The 26,404-nt window shown below is 38.0% G+C and overlaps 2 protein-coding genes across 3 annotated transcripts in view; one reads left to right on the top strand and one right to left on the bottom strand.

Annotated features, from left to right (window-relative positions):
* Positions 1-26,404, bottom strand: part of recql5 (RecQ helicase-like 5) — a 41,923-nt gene that overhangs the window by 12,988 nt on the left and 2,531 nt on the right. For both annotated transcript variants that reach the window (XM_079630392.1, XM_079630391.1), the window contains exons 3-9: positions 24,337-24,852; positions 19,416-19,512; positions 19,176-19,287; positions 17,702-17,864; positions 17,539-17,621; positions 1,138-1,359; positions 937-1,030 (exon numbers count right to left, since the gene is read on the bottom strand). In XM_079630392.1, the coding sequence (XP_079486518.1) occupies positions 937-1,030; positions 1,138-1,359; positions 17,539-17,621; positions 17,702-17,864; positions 19,176-19,287; positions 19,416-19,512; positions 24,337-24,852 (1,287 nt within the window). The remainder of the gene's footprint in view (positions 1-936; positions 1,031-1,137; positions 1,360-17,538; positions 17,622-17,701; positions 17,865-19,175; positions 19,288-19,415; positions 19,513-24,336; positions 24,853-26,404) is intronic.
* smim5 (small integral membrane protein 5) lies at positions 7,369-17,380 on the top strand. Its single transcript, XM_079630824.1, has 3 exons — positions 7,369-7,509; positions 13,941-14,064; positions 16,374-17,380. The coding sequence occupies exons 2-3, from the start codon at positions 13,947-13,949 to the stop codon at positions 16,463-16,465; spliced, it is 210 nt and encodes a 69-aa protein (XP_079486950.1). The 5' UTR covers positions 7,369-7,509; positions 13,941-13,946; the 3' UTR covers positions 16,466-17,380.

The raw sequence follows: 26,404 nt of genomic DNA on the forward strand, positions 1-26,404 counted from the left end.
AGAGTCACTCGTTTTTTTTACTCTCTATTTCAGAGTACTTGCATTTTAATTATGCATTGGTATATAAAGACAGTTTAAACAAATTTGAATAAAAGTTTTTTTTAGACAATTCTGACCTACCCTACCTTTAAAGGGTGCTTTAGTAATATGCGCCTATAAGCGACCACAACGCACATAAACTCTGCTTATTACATTATTAAATAATATTTCATTAAGAGAATAGTGACAACCCTTTTAGGCCATGCGCGTAGACGATTTTTCCCGCCGTTAAACTAGCAAAAGTGGATTCGGACTGCCATTTTTCTAAATTTTTCTTTAATTGATTTCTAAACGATCATGTGACACTGAAGACTGCAGTAATGATGCTGAAAATTCAGCTTTGATCACAGGAATAAATTATATTATATATTCACATTAAAAACAGTTATATTAAATTGTAATAATATTTCTCATTATTACTGTTTTACTGTATTTGTGAACAAATAAATCCAGCCTTGGTGAGCAGAAGAGACATTTTCAAAAGCATTAAAAGATCTTACTGAGCCCAAACCTTTGACACCGGTAGTGTATATCAGTATTTACTGAGAACGTAACGAGAATCGCTACTGAGAATACTAGGAATTTCAAAAACCCTGTAAAATGAAAATAACTGGACTCATTATTACACTGCGTCCTCACCATATGTGACGCAATAAGATTCCAGCGACAAGCCGTTTTGTCAACGCTGAAACCAATAACGCTGCACGACGACACAAACTATATCAACCAATGGAGTTTGTGTTGCTTTTACTTCTATGACAGTCTCTTCCAACTCTTGTGAAACTTGCTATACTGTATAATATTCAATGTTTTTCAATCTTCCACATGTTTGATAATGACTTTTTCATTATCAAATCAGATTTCCTGATTTGGTGTTTCTGCTGGCCGTGTGTTCACCTTTCTCAGGTTCATCTGCTTCTTGAAGAGGTTTCCGAACTCTTTCTTTCTCTTGTCAGGGTCTTCTTCCTCTTCGCCCCATTCGTCATCACATCTGAACACACACACACACACACACACAGAAAGAGAGAGAAGCGCTCTCAGTCTCCACAGAATAACTGCCCTGACTCGTACTGCCGCTCAAGTAACAGGTCAGCTGACCTCTCAAACCCGTAACCCTTCCTGCCTCCGGCGTAGAGTTCGGGGTCGAAGCCGAACGGTCCCCTGGGCGCCGCGCTCTGGGCCGTGCCGGTGCTGGTGCTGAGGACGGCTGCTCTCGCCAGCTGAGCGCGGACCAGTTTGGGGTCACGGCAGAAGTCACACGCCCCAGCGCAGTTGGGCTTCTGATTGCCAAAAAACTGTGAGATGGTGGCGTGCCTGCACCTGGAAATCAAGAATGATGGAAAGATTAAAAGGAACCAAAAAATTTTTTTTTCTTTTTAGAATGAAAATGCAGTTTCACGATCTCTGCCAGTAGGTGGCGCTTATGGAGCAGCAGAAATATAGCGGTTACCCAGGTAAACTCTGTATACAACACAGCTGAATTTTCTGTTTGTCTGTCTCAAAAAACTGTGATGTGCACAGTACTAAGTAGGGATGCTCATATTGACCGTTAACCGAAAGTAAAAATGTTGACCGATTAATACTATCAGTTAAACGGTTTAAAAGTAAAAAAATATATATATATTTTTAGCTTTTTTTTTTGTTTGTTTGCTGCATGGTTAAAAAAAATTATATAGCCTATATTTGTTAACTCACGCCTCACGGGGTGCGTCGGCACGCGCAAACGCAAGCGCCTAAAGACATATTTCGCTGAGCAAGCTAAATGAAGCAAGCGAAAATAAGTAGCCTACTGTGTGGGACCATTTCGACAGAAAGGGCGATGAAGTTACTTGCAAAATATGCTACGCAGTATTAAAATAAAGCAGTAGTGCAGCAAGTACAATGCAATAGGCTATCACTTGCGAAGCAAACATCCACAAGCAAACGAAAGGCGCTTTCCGAAGTTGGCCACTTTAGCGATACTGTATTCCCGGGACATCTGTGCCATCGGAGACCCAGACTAACCCCACATCATGTAGACATGTTACTTTTTTAAAATAAGAACTAGACAAGCTGTGGATTGAGAAAGGGCCTGCTATTTTTATTTGACCAAAAAACATAGTCTGATGGGGAAAAAAACCCTGTTTTTTAAAAGCTTCAAACTGATTCAGTGTTTTCTTCTTATCATCTTAATTTGTTAATTATTTAAGTTTAAAAAATATATTTAGTGTAGGCCTATTTTAGTTTTTATTATATATTATTTAATTCTGTTTTTCTCTGTTGTCACTGTCAGAAATGCTGCAGGTGCGTGATCATTGATGTGGATCCAGGTTCTGTTGTTGATCTGTTCTGCTGCTGTTTGCACGTTACAATAAACCTATGATAACCTATTAATGCCAATTCAATTGTAATCTTATCAGTTAACGGTTAATAATCGGATAACGAGCGGCGGTTGTCGGTGGGGAAAATTAACCGAAATGAGCATCCCTAGTACTAAGTAAGGGATAATGTACATCCAGCCGGTTGTTATCTCAGAATAAAACGCGACAGGGCGATCAGGACCTCAACGCGACTATACCGCTTACTTATCCGGCTACTTGCCACATAAGTAAATAATTAGACACGAAATCCGAGTCAAAATATTTTATTAGCTCTTTAAACGCAAAGCTTACGCAGAGAGAGCAGTTGCTAGCTGGCGACATTTAAGGGATACGGTATACAGTAGGGATGGGACGGTATGAAAATTTCACATCACGATTATAGTGACCAAAATTATCGTGATTATCAATATTATCACGGTTTTGTTAAAACGATATGAAAGTGTTCAGAAAGAACAGATGCTCACACTGAAAACATTTCAACAAGTTTTATATTTGAAAATCAACAAACAACGAATAAAACCAGGAGCTCTATGCACTTTTTTAAGCAAGATTCTACTCTGTGGCATTTCCTTTCTTATAATGACCGTCGTCATAGCAACGCATTATAACACAGCGCACATCCATGCATCACAACGGGCGCGCGCTCTCGTTTCATTCAAACACAACTTGCCGTCTTGCGTCTCCGTTTTTGAGTGTATTGAAAATTTAATCAGAGTTGATTTATTGTTTACAGAGATTGGTAATATTGTTGTGATCATCTTGACAGGACGATTGTTTTGTAACATTACACTGTAGGCTACAAAATGGATTTATAAACAAGTAAGATTTAAAACATTAATCTCAATTCAATATGTCCCCGTAATTATGTGGTAAAAAAAATCGGTGTAATAAGTGTACAATGAATCTATTATGTAAGGGTTAATGCCCGACGAGGTGTCCATTGTCAGGTTTTAATGGACGACGGCGAGGTGTGAACCGGCCGACGCGCAGCGGAGGACGGTTGCCTCTGCCGAAGTCCATTAAAACCTGACAATGGACACCTCGAAGGGCATTAACCCGCTTATACCATGGTCACTTGCCAAATAACACATTTTTAAAACATTAGTTTATATTTTAATTAGTTTTACAATCGAAATCTAAAGTTACAAGTTACAAACAATAACTTGGTTTCCTTGGTTACGCCTGACAGTTTATTTAGGTGTCCTCTATCACTTTTTAACGGACACCCTGCAGCCAATCAGAATCGAGTATTCACCCAGACCATGGTATAATATCCCTTAAATGTCACTCTTAATAATAGTCTTGTTTGAACTTGTTCGTTCGTCTTTGGCTCAAAGCAAATTGCTGCAAACTTTTCTTCGCGGAAGCTTCACGTTTGTGAGTGAGATTAAATATTTAAACTCAAAACAACATTTTGTACCCAATTATTTCATACGTAGTTTTGGTATTGAGGTCAAAGTTAACTTGCCTTGCGTTCGCTATACAACAGTGGGTGCTGGTCACACAAGACGACTCGGCAGATTTGAAGTGTTTCTATGGCAGCGACTTTTTGTTCTGCAGACAGGGTGACCATCCTCGATTAAGCTTCCCTCAGGACTTTTGTAAAAGCCAAAATATGACCACACCTCAGATCTGGTCCTCTTAAAAGGCTGAAAAATCTCCCGAGCACGGTCATTGCCATCCGCCATTCCTTCTCGAATAAAAAAACAACAACATTGCGCGCTGCGCCTGCGTCAGACTGTTGCTGGCTGGACAGGATTTATAGTAGGTTATTAAAATCGCGATAATCAAAAACGGTTTTAATGATAATTAAATTTTAGACGATAATACTAACCGTCCGTACATTTTATCGTGGTTTATCGTGAAACCGGTAAAACCGTCCCATCCCTAGTATACAGTCATACCACTTATTACAAAGCATTTAGCCTCATAAATAATTATGGGGATCAGAGATATTGATTTGAGATGAAACCGTTTTATAATTATACCGTTTTGTATCTTATAATACAACAGTGTACAAAACAACAGTCGCAAAATGGCATCAGCTGCATTTGTATGAAAAGAGAGAGAGCGAATCCACGATACTTGATCACATAATTAAATAATTGCACACAAAATATTGATTTGACTGAGTTAATATTTCATTAGCTCACCAAACGCAAAACTTCCACGAAGAAAAAACGTTCCTAGCAAGCGTATAGCGCTGCTGACTTCAGTAACCCTAACGTGTTATGCGTTTTCAGCGGTTGTTATCAAGGAATAAAATAACACTGGATGGCACTATTGACCAATCAGAATCAAGTATTCCACAGAGCCGTCTAATAACAAACAATATTTTACACTACGGGTGATGCGCTGGGCAGCCATTTTGGATTCTGAAGTTGGGGTTGTTGCGGTTCCCCCAAGTTTCCCAGTCTAAAAGTTGCTAAAAGCATTCCAGTTAAAAGGAATGCTAGGAACTAGGAATTTCCTACTTCCGAGGACAAACTATAAGCAATCGCTTGGCATAAATGTGTGGTATAAATATGTGTGGACTGTGAACTGCTCTGATAGTAGACAATGGACCTTTTTCGCCAACAAAATTTCACTAAAATGTCACTATTGGAATATCGCATAAAACGTGCGAATAAAGCACCGTTTCCATCCAGTCAGTCCAAGATAACAAAATCATCACTTACTGATAAACTGGCGCTAAAAATCTGAAAAATGGAAGATGCGGCAGTAGAGGAACCACTGTATATAATAATTGCATATGAATTAGAAGAAACGCAATAAAGTTATCTTGTTTTCTGAGGCGGATGCTGCTGTTTGGGAACGCAGTCGTGTAAGACACTTCTGGGAGGTAATTATGCTGAACCTCTTTGACGACAGACTTTGCATTTCAGAACGACCAAAACAGCATTTCAATGAGATCGGTCCACTGGTTGGTCCAGTTCTGCCATCCCATCACGCAAAGTCACATGACTTTTTGGATGCACATCGAGGAATTTATTCGTTAAATGCGTATTGGATAAACAGTTTATCCGACTCAATTGAGCGCATACGTTTTTATTCCGCATTTTTGCACTTTATGAGCATCTTGGCGTTTCCATCCAGCGTTTTTTTTTTATGCGATATCCCAAAATGTGCATAAAATATGTGGATGGAAACATATACGTACGGGAAACCGTCTCCTTTAGTGTTCCATGTCAGAAAGAAAGTCACATGGGAGAGTAAATGATAACTTCTGTTTGAAAATGTGCAAGTTTATGGTGAACTACCCTGCTGCGCACACACACTTACACAGAGTGTGAACTCTAAAATAGAGACCTGCACTTCTCCGAGGTCTGGGTGTCAGGTTTCAAAGTCTGAAATAGCGCGCACACACACACACACACACACACACACACACACACACACACACACACACACACACACACACACACACACACACACACACACACACACACACACACACACACACACACACACACACACACACACACACACACACACACACACACACACACACACACACACACACACACACACACACACACACACACACACACACACACACACACACACACACACACACACACAGTCTTTTTTCAAATAACACTGTGTTGCTTTAAAACATCACATTGTTTCACACTTATAAGGTGTGAAAGTGTCCTCAGCTGTCTGACAGACAGAGCTAATAAACTAACTATATACGAAGTGAACATATCTGGGTCATGTTTTAGCCCAAAATCAAATAGATTGTGTTTTTCCGTAAGGAAAATGTGTTACACTTTGTTTTACCGTGACACTGACACAGTGTAATCATACAAGCAAGTACTGAGTAATATTAATTACAAGTATTTACTATATTACTAGGGTTAGGATTTAGTTTAGAGTTAGTTGCTTGTAAGCATAATTTACAGTTATTGCTATAGTAAATATATGCAAGATGTGTAATAGGGACACTGGAAAATGAAGCCTATTTTTAGGATCATGAAGATTTTTTGGGATTGCATTCAATAAAATAAAACGTATAAATCTAAAAATATAACAAGGACATATTATTTCAATCGTAAATTATTTTGTCTTACATTTTTTGCTGATTTCAATAACTGTAAAAAAAAGATAATTAAAATACAAAAAAAAAACTATTAATGTAAAAAATTGTATGGTCCTAAAACAGGCTTTGTTGTCTTTAGGCAAAATATTTGTATATAGTTATTAATTATTATTAAAATATTGTTTTGTTTTTTTCTGACTGTGTGGTGAGACACATGACTTTGAAAACAAAGTTCAGTCATTTTTTTTTACCAAATATTTGTGCGTTTTTTTTTTTTACTTTCACTTCAGTGCTATGAAACCGGTTTTGTGTTCACACTTGTGCTCCTCTTCTCACAATTTAAGATTAAAACATGATTTGAAAAATATATATATCATTTTTTTTTTATATGGTTTCATAGTAATAAACTTAAACCTCTTTTTAAACTTCTTTCACTTTAGCAATAATCTGCCACGTGTCGTCTTTAAAAAGAGACCAAACTCAAGGCTGTGCTGCAAAGCATTCAAAATTTTTAAAAGGCAATAAATGGATCATAACTACTAAATAAACATTATCGAAGAAAAATAGTACATTAATTTCATTCAACAAATAACAAATATATCTGTTTGTATTTTTACCTCCACAAGAGGAGCACCAGAGGGTTAACAACATATTACATAAGATATATCGATGAGTGATATTGAAAAACAACTGTCCTACTTTTTAGGTCATTTGTTTTCAGAGCACGCACACACACTTTCAAAAGCACTTCAAGACTTTGTTTGACAAAAGGAGGAGGAAAAACTGTTTCCACAGTGATTTGAGGGGAGGAGAAAAGAAGGGGCCAGACAAAAAGGGGGTGGCGATGAGAGAGAGACAGAGAGAGAGAGAGAGAGAGAGAGAGAGAGAGAGAGACACAGCCCAGCCCAAAGACTCGTTATACTGGAAAACTCAAAGACTGCTGGCCAAACACATCTGAGAGACACTTAGCAGCTCGCAACAACTGTGTGACGGGACAGAGCGCTCTAACGGACCACGCTCAGAAACAAGGAGAGATACAGGGGACGCGAACTACAAACTGGATCAAAGGTGAGAGCAGAGCCAGATCGGTCTCTGTGTGTGTGTGTGTGTGTGTGTGTGTGTGTGTGTGTGTGTGTGTGTGTGTGTGTGTGTGTGTGTGTGTGTGAGAACATAGTTCATAGTTTGTGCATCTACAACTTCCAAAAACATGAGAGACATTTCCAAGAAGAAAACATGAGTCTGCACAGCGTCCAGCAAAAGTATTATAAAAAGTATTATAAAAAGTGGCATTATTACAAGTAAGGCTGGGCTATATGTCCAATATAACCACTGTTTTTGCTAGTAATAATAAAGTTATCAACATTGTTGTGAATGATGTGATGATTTTAATGCACTTTCTGAAGAATTCGGCTATTTCTCCATCCGCCTCTTGACTCACGAATGGCAGGAACAGCGACTGATTCACTTCCAACTATTAACGTGTCATAATAGTTAGTAATATAGTTAATAATAAATGCAGCTGTTCATTGTTTGTTCATGTCAGAAATAGTATGAATTTTGTTTTAAACAGTGTGTTAGGAAATCTTGAAATTAGCATTACGTTTATCAAATGCTTTAGAAGTATTTCTCATTGTTAGTTGGTTAATGTAGCTTACTAATGTAAAAAAAAAAATGGAGCCTTATTGTAAAGTGTTGTCAAAATATCGCTAATATAACTATGCATTGTTATATAGGAGCATATAAATAAAAGAGTTTTTTCTCTTACAAATTCAAAGCAAAACTTCCTAAAACGATGATTGCTAGTTCATAAGCCTAAAATTATTGCACTTGATATAATTGTCAAAGCGTACTGTGACACTTTGTGCTTGTGAAATATTAATTCATAATTAATATCCTCATGAACTTGAAGGGAAACGACTTGTCAAGGCTTGATGAATCCAAGACACTGAGCAGAAATTACAAAAACGCATTACAAAATATGATTCATACTTGCAGAAGCTAATTCACAAACTCATACTGTAATATTCACAAAAGATGATTTTGCAAACGAACAACCGAATTTAAACTAACAAATGCAAAACTGATTGTTGAATCCGTCATATGTGTGAATCAATATGCATTTGTGTGAGACTTTTCCACCGATTTACAAATTGGCATTTTATTAAGCGGACACTCTCTTTAGCCAATCACATGCGAGTTTTCAGTCCAGCCAATCAACATATGCCTTGTTTAATTGCTTTGACTAAAGAAGCATAACTTTGCATGCGCAATGTGCCTTCACGTAACAAAAAATAACATTTTATTATGAAAAACAATGCTGGTTATCAGCCACCGGCTTATCAATTCAACATCTAAACACTACATGTAACCAGTGTAAAAATATTTGTTGAATTGCGAATTCACTTTTATGCCAGTAGGTGGCGTTTCGGGTCCGGCAGAAATATAAATATATAGAAATAAAGCGTGAATGCAACACAGCACATAAACACTACGTTATTACGCAATCACATGAATGATATTCCAGTGTCAGAACAACGAGTTTGTAGGCATGATATAAACACCTTAAGGTAAACATCGTCATAATCAATCATTAATACATCATAAATGTATTTGATTGTGAACTGCTCTGAATCCCCTCCGTGTTTTTTTTAAATGTCCTGTTGCTTCTACATGTTGTCAATTCTTCTCGAGTCTCTCCATCTTTGTCTGACTCTGGTTTGAACATAAACATTGACATTTTCCGTGCATGTGTGTGTGTGAGGTAAAAGGACACAAACTGTTGTAGCTCCGCCCCCTGTGCTGGGAGCAGCAGCTCATTTGCATTTAAAGGGACAGACACAAAATTGGTGTGTTTTTGCTCACCCTCAAAAAGTGACAATTTTAACTTAACTTTAAAACTTCACACACACACACACTCTGGGGACATCAGAGATTTGTTGTATATCTTGTGAAAAGGGCATTATACCACCCCTTTAAGACTGTTTGTATTCCACTTGAGATATTCAAGACTTCGTACGGCCTTAAATTTGATAAAACTGTATGTAAGACTTTTAAGGTACAACCATACAGAAATGTGCGAAACCGTTAATCATAAAAGTATTCATGAAATGTGTTTTGCATTTCTGCATCTTTATGTGTGTATATTTGGTTGTGCAATTGTCTTTTATGAAAATGAAGGTTATGAGATGGTGAATTTCTGTTTACACTACTTTTCTTAAGATCCACAGTTTACAAAAATACATATATAACACTTTACTGTGGCAGAGCAAAAGCAACAATGGCTGCGTCCGAAATCGCATACTCTCTTATTAGCGCTGGCAAAGTAAGTAATTATACAAATTATGTACTTTTCGGCGACTCTTTTGTTAATTCAGATATACTTTTGTCACAAACTGTGTTTCGCCTACTATATATAGTTGGGAAGTATGTGATTTTGGACGCAGACAATGTCAAAAAATGAGTTCTTCATTATACAGCTGTCACAATTAATACATTTTGCAGTTTTTAATTCACTAGTAAGGTATAGGGTACAACATTTTACTTTAGGGGGTTGAAATTTTACACAAAAATACCGTTTGTGATTCTTTGTTGCTGCATGTGTTGCTTAGCAACCTCTTTGGAACTACATTGCTTGGCGGAGGAATACAAGTGTTATAACGTCATATTTTGTGTTGCTGGTGTTTATTTTATGAATAAAATAAATATTAAAATGATTATTTTTATAGACTTACCATTTTATAAAAGCAATAAGCCCCTTGAAGCCGTGTTTTACAGTGGTATAATATATGAATAAGTTATGAGATGGTGAATTGCTGTTTACACACTTTTCTTAAGATCCACAGTTTACAAAAATACATATATATAACACTTTAATGACGGCGTCCGAAATTGCATACTCTTAAGGCACTTACTTTATTAGCGCTGGCAAAGTAAGCAATTATACAAATTATATACTTTTCGGCGACTCTTTTGTGAATTCGGACTTCTTTTGTCATAAACGGTTTCGCCTACTATATATAGTTGGGAAGTTTGTGATTTTGGACGCAGACAATGTCAAAAAATGTGTCTTCATTATACAGCTGTGTCATAATTATTAAATTTAGCTGTTTTTAATTCACTAGTAAGGTATAGGGTACAACATTTTACACAAAAATACCGTTTGTGATTCTTTGTTGCTGCACGTGTTGCTTAGCAACCTCTCTGGAACTACATTGCTTGGCGGAGGAATAAATGCGTTACAACGTTATTTTTTTGTTGCTGGTGTTGATTATATGAATAAAATAAATATTAAAATGAATATTTTTATGGAGTAACCATTTTATAAAAGCAATAAGCCCCTTTTACAGTGGATTTAGAACAGATAAGGGCGTTTTAGGCACTCCATGTCGTAGCTAACAACAAGGGGCTTATTGCTTTATTTTAACTCAGTAACTCAGTTTTTAGCTTTAGTAACTCAACTAAAACCCATTCTCAGACTGTGATGCTGTATAGAATTAGGTATATATCTAGAAGGAACAGAATTAGAAGAGAATAACATCAGTGTCCTGGTGACAGACAGTCATCACATTCAATACAGGACCAGCTAAACTCAGTCTAACCGAGGAAGCGGTGTTGAAAGGAGGGAATAACAGTAAGGAATGATTCTTTCATCAGCAGAGTTAGTTTATACAGTGATGGCACACCCAACAGCGTCTCTCGTGTGGACACACACCCACGACGCAGCAGAAATGTAATGACAAGCTCAACTAGGAGGTTCTGTGTTTTCTAGTTTCATCACATTCACCAGCAAAGCCACACAGGACACATTCTGCAAGGCCTCGGTTCTGAACTACTGCCGTTTATTTGACTAATAACTGCCAACACAAATAGGACAAACTTACATAAACAAAATAATAGTTCTCGTATGCTTAAAATAGCCATTTGTCAATACAGGGTTAGCATGATGCCTCAGAGAAATGCTAATCTATCAGCCTACAATCATGAGCCCAACCTGAGTCTTTTTGACTACAAATGCCCATAGGAATAATTGTAGGCCTACTTATTAAAAAAAAACGTATTTTAATCTAGTCTACGGACACTCATAGTTTCTGTAAATTAAACAAGGAACTGGGAGCCGTTTACACGACACCAAACAACTTATAATCCGTTTTGGCCGATCAAATTTTGGGGCCTGAAAACAAACTTTTGTAACGGGTTTGGAAGTGCAAGTTTGGAAACGACACCGTTATCGTCTCCGAGTAAACTACTAAACCGAGTAAACTACTAAACCGAGTAAACTACTAAACCACACTACTAAACCGAGTAAACTACTAAACCGAGTAAACTACTAAACCACACTACTAAACCACACTACTAAACCGAGTAAACTACTAAACCGAGTAAACTACTAAACCGAGTAAACTACTAAACCACACTACTAAACCACACTACTAAACCGAGTAAACTACTAAACCGAGTAAACTACTAAACCACACTACTAAACCACACTACTAAACCACACTACTAAACCACACTACTAAACCGAGTAAACTACTAAACCGACCACACTACTAAACCACACTACTAAACCGACCACACTACTAAACCACACTACTAAACCACACTACTAAACCACACTACTAAACCACACTACTAAACCGAGTAAACTACTAAACCACACTACTAAACCGACCACACTACTAAACCACACTACTAAACCACACTACTAAACCACACTACTAAACCACACTACTAAACCGAGTAAACTACTAAACCGACCACACTACTAAACCACACTACTAAACCGAGTAAACTACTAAACCGACCACACTACTAAACCGACCACACTACTAAACCACACTACTAAACCGACCACACTACTAAACCACACTACTAAACCACACTACTAAACCACACTACTAAACCACACTACTAAACCACACTACTAAACCACACTACTAAACCACACTACTAAACCACACTACTAAACCACACTACTAAACCGAGTAAACTACTAAACCGAGTAAACTACTAAACCACACTACTAAACCACACTACTAAACCACACTACTAAACCACACTACTAAACCACACTACTAAACCACACTACTAAACCACACTACTAAACCACACTACTAAACCGAGTAAACTACTAAACCGAGTAAACTACTAAACCACACTACTAAACCACACTACTAAACCACACTACTAAACCACACTACTAAACCACACTACTAAACCACACTACTAAACCACACTACTAAACCACACTACTAAACCACACTACTAAACCGAGTAAACTACTAAACCGAGTAAACTACTAAACCGAGTAAACTACTAAACCACACTACTAAACCACACTACTAAACCACACTACTAAACCGAGTAAACTACTAAACCGCACTACTAAACCGAGTAAACTACTAAACCACACTACTAAACCGAGTAAACTACTAAACCACACTACTAAACCGAGTAATTATTATTTATTATTTAAATGTACATTATTTTTAAGTCTAGAGATATCACTTTTAAAACCAGGCTTCCTCATATTACAGTATTTCCAGGTTTTCCAAGACCATGGGAATACTGGTTCTTTAAATAAAAATAAAACTTTTTGAGGGAGAGGGGAATTCAAATGAGAAATGTCTTAAAATAAGACAAAACTAGCTTTAAAAAGTAAATATTAAGTCTTATTTTGAGGCCCGTCACCCTGCCATTGATCAAATATGTGCTATTTGATTTCAGATCGTATAATCATATAAAGGTGAAACTCAAAAAAAAAAAAAAAAAAGTGAATTTATTTCAGAAATATGTGCAACTAGTATATTATATAGACTCATTACATGCAAAGTGAGATATTTCAAGCCTTTATTTGTTATAATCTTGATGATGATGGCTCACAGCTTATGAAAACCTTTTCACAATATTCACAATAATTTGGGGTTTTCATAAGCTGTAAGCCATAATTTTTGGATGTTACATACTTTGCATGTAATGAGTCTATATAATATATTAGTTTCACCTTTTAAGTTGAATTACTGAATTAAATTAACTTTTGCAAGATATTAAAATTTTTCGAGTTTCACCTGTAATAATCAACACAATTATTATATATTGAGATAAACAGTAAAAAATATATAGTTAAACAGTAAAAAAAAAAAAAAAAATTGGCAGCTGAGGTTACCATAAATAATTATTCAAAAAAATACAATAAAAATGTAAAGAACTTTACAGGACAGCCTTACAGTTTAAAACTGTTGTTATTTAAAAAACAACAACAACAACATCAGCAGCAAGACCACACATAACAGCTTTCCACTGTAAATAAGGTGATTTGTCTTTTTATATTTACAAAACCGGTATATTTAACTGCACTATTTAACTGTAAAACGACATGAAATGTCAGGTTAGATCCATTACGGTTTTTCCTTTAAGGGAACTTGCCTTTAACCAATCAACAGATTTTTACAGTCGCATTTTTACAGTTAAGATGTCTTCTTTGTGTGTGTGTTTGTTAGGGCAGAATGGGCGCTTCAGAGGACGTGATGGGAATCCTCCAGGGCGTCTGGACCAAACTGCAGGCTCTTCCCCAGGAGCACCCGCTCACACAGACGGCGTTCGTCATCATCCTGCTGTTCTTCTGTAAGCACATCCCTCTTTCTGCACTGCGCTGTCATTACGGCTCGGCACTGTGGCCACATTTATCCGCGCGCGAGGCTATAAGAGTACACCACTGTGATTAAAGGCTCCCGCCGAGCGCACATCCACATTTATCCTGCTATTTTAGTGAGCACTTAAACTCTAGGTAGTTAACTCTAATTGTGGGACTGTAGTTGTTAAAGTTAGGGTTTCTGAAATCAGAAATCCAAAGATTTGAGTCGCTCTGAAGCTTGATTTCCATAAATGCGGTTTGTTTTTAACAGCAACGGAAGTTTTAAGTTCTCAAAGTTGCAGTTTCATAGTATCGAACTTAATTTTACTAGACAATGATTCCTTAAAAGCTTTGTTACCAAAGACTGACAGAAAGGTTAAAGTCACCATGAAATCTTTTTATGGAATATTTCAGTATTTATTATAAATTACCATGGTCTGTCTGATTACTCGATTCTGATTGGCTGGAAGGTGTGCATTAAAACAGTTTAATACACAGGTAGATCCAGTCAGTTCAATCCCGGTTCCATTTTAATGTGCTGTTTTCATTGAAGCACGACCACACACACACACACACCGTTTAACGCACGGCTAGCCGTGGATTTAGCCGTGTATGTGCCCTTGTAATCTTCAATCAAAATAACTTGCAGCTCATCTCTTCTCTGATGAGAGGGCGGGGCAACCTGTCACTCACATTTGATCCACCAATAGCAAACCACAACCATCCAATCAAATCCCCTACAGACAAAATCAAGCCCCGCCCTACATCTGTTCTTGTTCCAGAAGCCGTTTCACTCGGATATACTCGTCACAACAGAGAAGAAAAGACCGTCACAGCTTCTGTTTCATGCCAACTTTAAGTTAGTTTGGGTAAACCACTTAGGGCTTTTCACTCTTGAACAAGATAACCCTGGGTTTATTTTAAACCCAGAGTAAACCGAATCCTGGGTTATCTTCACGTTTCACATTGTTCATAATTTACTCAAGGTTAACACTTAGGCCGTGTGTCCACCAAAGCGTTTTTAGCCTGCTGAAAACACTAGGCGCTCTGCTGAAAACGGCGAGCTGTGTGCGCTTGAGAGCGTTTTGGCAGCGCAGTTTTTTTCTTCAGTTGAGACGCTTCGTTGCTATGATACAGAATATCCGTTGGTCGGTGTGGTATTAGTCCCGCCCCTCCTCCACTGTGATTGGACGGTTGGGTAAAAAGTGACAGTGATGAGCGCTGCGTTTTACCCAAAGTTGAACATTCTTCAACTCTCGGCGACCTGTAAAAAACGGCGAACGCTCAGCGCCTCGTTACGCTCATGGCGTTTTAAAAACGCGGCGCTACCATTGAAAACAATTGAAAAAACACGCCAGTCGCGTGAAAAAAACGTTTTGGTGGACACACGGCCTTAATGCTTTCCTAAACCCTGGGTGAACGTCCTCATTTGCATATTTGCGGCATCAGTGTCACTGATTGGACGAACTCAGCACGTGACCTGTTTACATAAAGGCTTTAAACTCATATTTTATATAATAAAAGCTTGTATTGACACCAGGCCCGGCGAACGACAGGTTTTTCAAAGTGGGGATCTATGAGGTCAAAGGGCATCAAACCCCGCCTCCGCAGAAGAAGATCGACGCCTACTTCAACACCGCCTGTTTAGCCCCGCCCACCGATTCACGCATTACATGAAACTCATTATAATATGCAAAACTGTTATCCAATCATAGCAGTGGTCGTTTACTTCCAAGTCTTCAATGCGGCACGCCCATAAAAACCGAGCGTTTCAGGAGCTAGGCTCAAAACCAGGGTAGAAAATAGCCGAATACTTATTAATTTAGATGTTTTTGAATGTAAAAACCAAGCGGACGTCATAAGTTGACCTCAGACAACAATATAAAAAATAACACTTGCCTGATGGCTCATGCTACCGCTAAACCGGACGCCGAGGTCATTTCCGTGATTTGGGAACTCTCCAATGCCTCGTTTTATGAGTAAGTACAGAACCTATTTGTACTACTGTAGCGGTTTGGTGCCATTCTGGGCATCATTAGTGGGGTAATTTACGAGATACAACTTTAGACCCATTAGCGCCTGCACTAAGCCATTCGGCTGATGTCTCTAAATAATCTCTAACTTTAATAATGTTCGAGCAAGGGAAAAAAAAAGCTTCTTTGGGGGGGTGTTTGGCTCGAGGTCATGGTGCAAAGGACCCTAAGGTTGATTTTACACCGAACCATCCCTTTAAGCGTAGTGTGAAAAGCCCTTTGACTACGACGCGTGACTAAATCTCCATGTTTTGTTCTTCTTCCAGTGACGTTCATCGCTCTGATCGTGATTGGATGCGTTTACGGCTGCTGCGGCTGCTGCACCGGCGGCTCCAGAAACAAAGTCTCTGCCGTCTGAAACACGGGCACCAAGAAGACACAAACAGACCACACAACGGGCCAAAATAAAATCTGCTGGAGTTTGATCGTTTGTGTTTGTGACCGCTGTGATCTCGCACATTACAGCGCTGAAATTCAGCCGCTGTAAAGCTGCATGAACACATAACAGCTACAGTCATGAAGCTAACCTCTGCATCTGGCTGTGGGGATTATGGTCCCCCTTAATTATGGAAGTCACAAATGTACACTAAATTCACAACCCCTGTCATTATATGTGAAACCAGTGGCTGCCCTCTGCTGGTCGCTTACACTACTGCAGCAACGGAGCGGAGATGAAGAAACAAGAGGGCAGATCTCAATACCATTCAGAAGTGTGGGGGCAGTAAGATTAGCCAGTGAGGAATTCGCATTTCCATTTAGCAAGGGCATTTAATTGAACATTTATAATGTTCTCAAAGATGTCTGTCATATACATTTTCTATTCATCAAGGAATCCTAAAAAAAAACTGCATCATAGTTTTCGCAAAAATATAAACCGTTTTCAACATTGATAATCATAAATGTTTCTTGAGCCGCAAATCATTGATTTCTGAAGGATCATGTGACACTGAAGACTGGAGTAATGATGCTGAAAATTCACAGGAATAAATCACATTTTACAATATATTCACATAGAAAACGGCTTATTTTAAAATGTAATAATGTTCCACAATAATGCCGTTTTGACCTGACCAAATAAACTTGGTGAGTAGAAGAGACTTGAAAACATGAAAAACTTTTGAAAGATAGTATCTGATATTCAAAAAAAATAAAAAAATGCATGTAGACTTAATAGCACTATAATGTTGTATTGAGATCATGTGCTATACAGAGGAGAATGGAGCGGAGACGCTGGAGAAATAAAATGTAAATAATCAAATATGCTAAAAAAAAACACTTGTGTATTTTTATTTTGCTTCAAATTAAATGCATTTCATGGATATAAAGGGATACAAATATTGCATGTTTTGTTTTTGAAACGTACCGTTCTGTTTTATTAAACGTATATTATACCTTCAATCCAGGATATGAGTTGTCTGTGCTTGAACTCACCCTTCTTGCTCACAGAAAGCAACCATTGCCTCGAAGTCCTGAATGGGCGCCTTGTCCTGCTCTTTCTGCGATCCTCGCTTCTCCTGAACTCAAAGCACACTGTATTTCAGACACAATGAACGTGTTCCTGTAACTGCTCGGAAGTATGAAGTTTGTTCCCGACCTGTTTGCGCGAGATTTCCTTACGGATGAGGAAGCCGAGCTGGTCTCTGTCTTTGGGAGAGTAGTAAATCCTGCAGGACGACGGCAGTCCGTCACGGCCAGCTCGTCCCGACTCCTGATAGTAACTGGCCAAAGATTTCGCCACATTCCAGTGAACGACAAACCTGAAAACATACAGACAACAGTAAACAACAGCGAACACAGTAAAGCACAGATGCGAGAAAATGAGTCTGAAAATGTCTGAAATGTCTACAGATTCATCAACCCTCTGGTGCTCTTCGAAAAAGTTTTTTTTTTCTTTTTTTTACTTCCTCGAAAAGGTACGAAACTTGGTAAATGTTTTGGCACTTGCTATGTGAACACAAAAAAAAAATCATGGACAAGGTTAAATGGTCAAGAAAAAAAAAGAATCACACTTGTGTGTTATCAAAAATTACATCTTAATTTCATCTAGTGGAGACGTGTGGTACTGCAGCCAAACAAAATCTGACTGAAAGCTCTTTTTTTTTTTAGATAAAGCTCAAATTTTGGAAACGCAACTTATTTCGATTTATGGCTTTGATTTTCTTGCAGTTTTAGAGTAAACATGGTTTGGAAAATATGCATTTCATATAAAAATGTTAAATATAATTTTTGCACATTTTTCAAAAACTTAAACTTCTATAAGTTTTCTTAAATATATATATATATACAGTATATTTGTATATTTAATATATATATATATATATATATATATATATATATATTTGGCCGCCACATGAGGAGCACCAACTGAAGAAATGGTATTATTTAGGTATCGTAATCCTTTGCACCACAAAAAAAAAGCAATAAAGCAGATTTGTTTCCTCCATTTAGACAGTGGCTGGCCTATACCTTTATAAAGGATTTATAAAAGAAAAGCACCAAATAAATGGCAGAAATAAATGAATTAAATCAATGTAAATGAGAATGATTCATTCACGACTGAAACACCACAATTTGTAATGTTTTTATTTTTCATCTTATTGATTCTACTGGTCAAAAGTTTAGGGTCAGTTTGATTTTTCCCATTTCCTTAAAGAAATTATTATTTATATACAGTAAAAACATTTATAATCTAAATAAAATCTGTTCTTTTGAACTTTCTATTCATCAAAGAATTCTGCAAAAAAAAACTGTTTTCAACATTGATGATAATAATAATGTTTCTTGAGCGTCAAACCATCATATCAGAATGATTTCTGAAGGATCATGTGACACTGAAGACTGAAGTAATGATGCTTAAAATTCAGCTTTGATCACAGCAATAAATTACACTTTAACAGGTATTCAAATAGAAAACAGCTATATCAAATTGTAATGATATTTCACAATAGTACAGTTTTTACTGAGTTTCTATTCAAATAAATGCAGTTTTGGTGAGCAGAAGAGACTTCTTTCAAAAACAGAAATAGAAACTTTTGAACATTAGTGTACACTTGCGCTGAGAAACTCACCTGACGTTGGCCTTGTCCACTCCCATACCAAAACTGATGGTGGCCACAATAACAGGCACTTTGTCAGCCATCCAGTCCGCCTGACTCTCTGTGCGATCGCCCGCCTTCAGCCCTAGAGAGAGAGAGAGAGAGAGAGAGAGAGAGAGAGAGAGAGAGATCACAGGACGCAGAATGAGCTTCCCATGCAAACATGCACAACAACATTATACACGAACGTCTATAAAGCGTGAAAAGGATCACCTGCATGGTAGGGCTTGGCTGAAATTCCCAATTTAGTCAACTTATGAGCCACTTCCTCACAACTCTCTCGCGTTCGACAGTAAACTATCCCACATCCCTGCAAACCAAAAAAATGCTTTTAACATTATATCATCTTGGTTTATATACAGGTGAAACTCGAAAAGTTTGAATATCGTGCAAAAGTTCAGTATTATAAAATGTATTTCAGTAATTCACCTTAAAAGGTGAAACTAATATATTATATAGACTCATTGCATGCAAAGTGAGATATTTCAAGTCTTTATTTGTTATAATTTTGATGATTATGGCTTACAGCTTATGAAACCCCCACATTTAGAATATTGTAAAAAGGTTTTCATAAGCTGTGAGCCATAATCATTAAAATTATAACAAATAAAGACTTGAAATATCTCACTTTGCATGTAATGAGTCTATATAGTGTATTAGTTTCACCTTTTAAGTCAAGTCATCCTCATTTATATAGCGCTTTTAACAATGTAGATTGCTTCAAAGCTGCTTTACAGAGATAAACGGATAATTTAAGGTAACAGAGATTGTTTTGGCTTTATAGCGGTCCTTGAATAATGTTATCTTCCAGCTAAAGTTAGTTTTGATTGATTCACTTCCGTCGAAATGATCATTAGTTATTAAATTAGGGGCTGCTAAGACGACACCGTTCTCTCTACACAGACTTTAAAGATGAACTGAACTGGACTTTGAGTAAAGGTGATATAACAGATATATTTTATTTATTCTCATTGGTACAATTATTAAAATGGCAGAATTTGTGAAAAGTGATAAAATGGTACTTTGAAAATGTTGTTGTTGTTGTTGTTGCAGGGGCGGCGCCATATTGGATTTCAACATTCGACTACGTCACTGGCATGGTAGCTACTCCGTTCACTGGTGAGGGTTTTTTGCCCGCCCCAACTTTATTTATTTTGGTTTTAACACGTTGCGTGCAGCTAACTTGACAAGTGATCCCATTGGATGAATTCGTCCAATCAAATTTCCATCTTAAAAATATATAAAATTTCCATTTATCTGCCTCGATTTTCTAAAACGCACAGGACCTCAAGCTTGTTTTTGTATTTTCTCTAAATGCACACGACATATATAAGCAGTTTCTATTTCCTAAAATGCATAATGTGCGTGGATACAATAAATAAGAGTGCATGACAGGCTAGCCCTCCAACCGCATTTCCCTCTTATAACACCGTGAACCACTATTGCTCCATTCATAATTGACCATGTACATTGCAAATACAATCTAATGCATATTTTAGACAAAACTTTGTATTGTATGCAATATTTTGAGACAAAATTAATTGGTACATAATAATATTAAATCAAGTGATTAAAGTGCTCATTGCTGCTGCGATCAGTGGCGTGTGTCTCGCGCACACACCGCAGTCTTCACTCGGACGCGCGGAGACTATTCGTTCCGGTGAAATTAGAAAACATAATGCACACAAACGTGTCCCTGCTTGATATACAACCACTGATGAACATATTCGGTTATGATGAAAGAATAAAAGAAAAGAAAACTATCATCTGATTTAGCATTGTATAAGCAACCCCTGTCCCACCCACTTTTTAAAACAAAGTTATGCCACTGATTAGTTGGTAAATGTGTAGTCATACTACTGGCCTGTCCCTCACAGGCACAACTGTGTAACCCATGCCATTAAAATGACTAATTTTCCTGTGTATTCGCTCTGTGCACCTAGCGAATATACAGGACCGCAGGTCCTACCATGCCAGTGACGTCATCGAAATTGCCAGCGTTCTTATAACAGTTTTTGTGTAGCTCAAAAAAAGCTATATTGATATTTCTAATAAATTTTTTAGTGTAATTTACTTTTAACTGTCATAAACAACACGTTATCAACGTTGATTATTTTCAGTTCAGTTCATCTTTAAACGCGAATCTGTAATAAACGCTGATGGCGCTCACGTGCGCATCAAGAATTAATTTGTTATGTGCATTTGAATATATGTGCGCAGGTTTGTAATTCTCTACAAACCAAGCCTAAAACTACTTGTCTTGCCTATACATTTTGATACAGAATTGTATTTGATCACTTCAGGGTAGGTACGCGAACCATACCAACTTTTAAGTTGAATTACTGAAATAAATGAACATTTGCACGATTATTCAAATTTTTTGAGTTTCACCTGTGTGTGTGTGTGTGTGTGTGTGTGTGTGTGTGTGTGTGTGTGTGTGTGTGTGTGTGTGTGTGTAATATATATATATATATATATATATATATATATATATATAACATTAAGGAATAGTTTAGCAAATTAAATTAAATTCATAATTTTCTCACACTCATGTTGTTCCAAACCTGAATGACTTTATTAGTCCCAAAAGGAGACGTTTCACAGAATGTCCAAGTTGCACTTTTCCATACATTGAAAATCTACTTATTGCTATCCTGTGCTTTGATTGCAGTCTGATGGCATTAATACATTAGACCTGACAAAATACCTCCAAAGCAATAAAGAGTATCTTGTGTGCCGAGTAGAATAAGACTTGCTAAGCGCGCGTTCAAAATTCTCACAATAAAACAGATCCCCGCACGCATTCGACAAGGGGACTGGTTTTTTAGCGGTGGATCTGAAAGACGCACATACTTTCACATTCAGATAGCCCTCATCACAGGCGCTTCGATTCGGCCTTTGCACGGCAGCACTCGCTATTGAACGCGGGTAAGTGTTTTTAAAACATTATCCATATAAAACTGTCAAAAGTTATTTACTTACGGCACTGTGCCTCGTTTACAAAACGAAATGCTCCAGACAAACATAATCTTTCGACACGATCCAGGACGCCATTAAAACCCATCTACTTGTTTCCTATATGCAAACAAGCGGTCAAAACGGTCAAAGCTAACGCTCCTTCACTCGTCCGTTTGTCCTGTTGAACGCGCATCTAGCTAAACTATCAGTGTAGACAGCGTCAGTGATTATAATGGGCTCTATTGGCTTTTGATCCAGTGTAGGCAGACGTCAGTGATGTAAAACTATTGGTCGATGTCGTGCTCAGGAGGCGGTCATATGCAAATGTATTTGCCCATGAGACGTCACAGACCCCACAATATCAAAACGAGCTGTTTTTGGAGCTTGCTTTACATAAATTCTTTGTTGATATCGAGTTGGAAATTTTAAGGTATTGTAGGAAACTTTTTCCTTCGTCAAAGCAGAGACCAGGAGGCGTTGGGATCGCGTTGGGAAGTTATTCTTTATTGAGGACTTCGCTGTGCGTAGCTGTAGGTCGTCCAACAGTCTAACTAAGGGAATGTTCCCTTGCAATTTATAGACATTTAGGGGCAGGGATTTACATTGTGATGAGAACAAAGCATGTCAAATTTTAATGAAGTAGTGTTACCAATCCTAATCCAATCAGCATAACTATTCAAACGCTGAGACGCGGGAACAGGACCGGCAGGACCATCTTTTGCAGTTTCCTAAATTAAACATTTAATACATTTGTAACACTACAGTATGAAACTTGCAGGATGTTTTAATGATACAATGCAGCACAATCGCGAACATAAATGGACAACTTTAAAGGCGATTTTCTCAATGTTTAGATTACTTTGCACCCTCAGATTCCAGATTTTCAATAGTTGTATCTCGGCCGAATTCTGTCCTATCCTAACAAAACGTACATCAATGGAAAGGTTATTTATTAAGCTTTTAGCTGACGTATGAATCCCATGTGACTGGTTTTGTGGTCCAGGGTCACATACGTCAAAAAATCAAGGCAAATTTGATTTCTCATGTCGTGACCCCTTTAAGTCACTGAACTTAAAGGGGTCATGACATGAGAAACCAAATTTGCCTTGATCTTTTGGTATATAAGAGGTCTTTGTACCATTAAAACGTCCTGCAAGTTTCATAGCTTAAGACGTCCTCCCCATTATAAACGAATCATTTATTTAATCAAGCTCTAAATACAGCTCGTTCTAGATCCATGGTAAGAAGTGACGTCACGGTACGAAGTGACGTACCAGCGTTTGCATATAGACCGCCTCCAGCACAAGACAACTACGCTTTAAGCGCAAGGCAACTACGCTCATTTCGTATCATTGTCGCGCCCGCGCGCTGCGCGCCTCACTAGTGTTCAGTCGACGGACAGCGAGTGGGTCTGTGTACAGGGAAATTACGATGCCGCAGATGTGCTGTTCCTGGCTGTGGACAAACAACATCTTTGAATACGCTGCGAAAGATCCAGTCGTCAGGGAAAAATGGATGCACTTTATTTTTTGCGGACGTCTCAGTCACGGCAGTGTTAGTTTAAGCGTTTGTTCTATACATTTGAAGGATGACTGTTTTGAGAACAAATCCCAAAATGATGCTGGCTTTGCAGGAAAACTGTTGCTCAAAGATAAGTCCGTGCCGACTATTCTGGGCTCAACAACGACGACGCAAACTGCAAGTAATGTATTTAAAACTTTAAACTACTTTTTAAATACGCCGAATCCGCAAATCCTCTGGCTGGGGGCGTTAATAATTGATGCATAGGCACTGACGTTAGCCAATCATAACAGTGGGCGTTAACACTGAACTCTTAAAGGGGAAACACCCCCAAAACAGACTGTTTGAATCAGAGGATGAGAAACAGGGTGGGAAAAGGTCATAAATCACTACATTTTAAAAGTTTTTTGTAAAAAAAACTATAGTAATACTATAATTGCACCTAAGGGAACATAATAATAAAATAAAAAAACCCATGTCATGAGCCCTTTAATTGAAGCGTCAAGTCATTAACTAGTATGCTATTTATTTATTTGTTTGTTTCACTTTTATTGAATGGATAAAATGAAGCTTCATTGTTCTGCTAAAGTTCAGTAGATGAGAGACAGTCGCACTGGTTGAGAACAACACGATTAAAACATAAATAGTGACTGACCTTTTCGGCAGTGTTTCCGCCCAGCGCCTCTTTAGCAAACGCCAGCAAGTGGACGTAAGGCTCAGGCAGCAGATCCCGGAAGATCACGTCGTACTTCAAGTTCTTCCGGAAAACAGGCGTGGCAAAGAGGAGTGGCGAGCGCAGTTTGAGCGAGCGCTCGATGTCTTCCTGCACTCTCTGGGGCGCCGTGGCTGTGAGCGCTACGCAGGGAACGTCCCGCAGACGCGAGCGCAGGTCGCCCAGCTTCAGATAGTCCGGGCGGAAGTCATGCCCCCACTGGGAGACGCAGTGAGCTTCGTCCACCGCCAGGTACGCCAGGAGACCCCGCGAGCACAGCGAGCTCAGGCAGGGCTGGAAGGACGGGGACGCCACCATCTCGGGAGTGATGTAGAGCAGCTTGAGCCGAGGACTCTCGCTCTCCAGATCCGCCAGGATCTGCCGCCGCTCAGCCGAGGGAAGCTTGGAGTTGATGGATCGTGCGGGAACATTGAGAGCTTTCAGGTGCTCCACTTGATCCTGGAGCAGCACAAACGTGATGAATCAGCACGCGCTTTAAAATATCATTTATCACTCATATAAACTAGTGATTGACTGCTATATGGCTTAAAGGGATAGTTCACTTTGAAATTAAATTTTGGTATGTTTTAGCGTACCTGAAGTGCATCCAAGATGCAGGTGTCTTTGTCTCCGCAGTAGTTTCAATTTTGATATTTTTAGGTCAAACCGTTCTTGTCTGTCAGTCATATAATGCAGGTATATAGGCACTGTCTCAAAGCATGCAGAGAAAAGTCCAAATTAAAAAATTCCCCATCGTAAGTGCACATTGATGGCCTAAGCTCGCGCAAACTCACCCGGGAGTGTTGAGTTTTCACTTATTCCCAACTTGTAAGCCTTCTATCTTGACACACTACTCGCTTCATTGTTCAGGTCAATTCAAAGGCATACGCTGAGCCGTACAGCCAATCACACGCGTTTCTGCTGAGTTTAAAAATGCAACGTCCAATCGAAGGCGGTTAGATTAGTTTCCGGGGAAGAAATCCGGTGTAAACAGATCACTTGGACGTGGTTGTGTAAAAGAGATTAAAACGATATAAATACTGTTCGTTTTATCACACAAACCGCTTGTTTCGTGTCTCAGGCCATCAATGTGCACTTACGATGGGGAATTTTTTAATTTGGACTTTTCTCTGCATGCTATTAGAGACAGTACCTACCTATAGACCTGCATTATATGACTGACAGACAAGAACGGTTTGACCTAAAAATATCAAAATTGAAACTACTGCGGAGACAAAGACACCTACATCTTGGATGCACTTCAGGTACGCTAAAACATACCAACATTTTATTTCTAAGTGAACTATCCCTTTAAGGCCAGACACTACAGGCACAAACTGTGTTTTTCATGCATCTGTCAATGTTGAGATTTTGGGCTTTTTTTGGCTTTTCATAAAGTGTTTTTTCAGACTAGTGGACAGAAAACATCCAAAATACACTTTCAACTGCATCTTTTAGAGCACTTTATCTGTTTGCGTCTGAAGATTTCAATTACAGTGTATATCTTTAAAAGCTTTTAAATTTTTCCTCCTACATTGAGCCAGAAATCTCCACTTCAGTAGCAGTTACATACACCATATTTTATTTGTTTTATTCTTATCTATATTCTGAAGGTTTTTACAGAAGGGTTTGTTCATATATATAATCTTCCTAACATTTTATTTTTATTATAAATGGCGAATTTTTTTTTAGCTGTTGACAGTATTTTCTGATTTGTGAAGCGATAAATAGAGATTTCCAAAATCCCCTCAGTAAAAACCTTTGACTCTAATATATATATATATAAAAAAAAAATGAAACAAGAGTTTTGAACCTGACTTCATCAAATGTGCAGATTTTTGTTCTAGAAATGTATGCAAAGCCATGCATATTTAATTAGATAATGCATGATTTGCATATTAAAACATACAATTTCTGAAATCTTTTAATATTTTTTTTTTTGCAATTAATAATGTAATCAATCAACTGGTGAAGTACGGTAATATTTTTTCGTTATTTTATTTTACACTAT

Source organism: Phoxinus phoxinus (genome assembly GCF_949152265.1).
Source record: "Phoxinus phoxinus genome assembly, chromosome: 1".
Taxonomy (NCBI): Eukaryota; Metazoa; Chordata; class Actinopteri; order Cypriniformes; family Leuciscidae; genus Phoxinus; species Phoxinus phoxinus.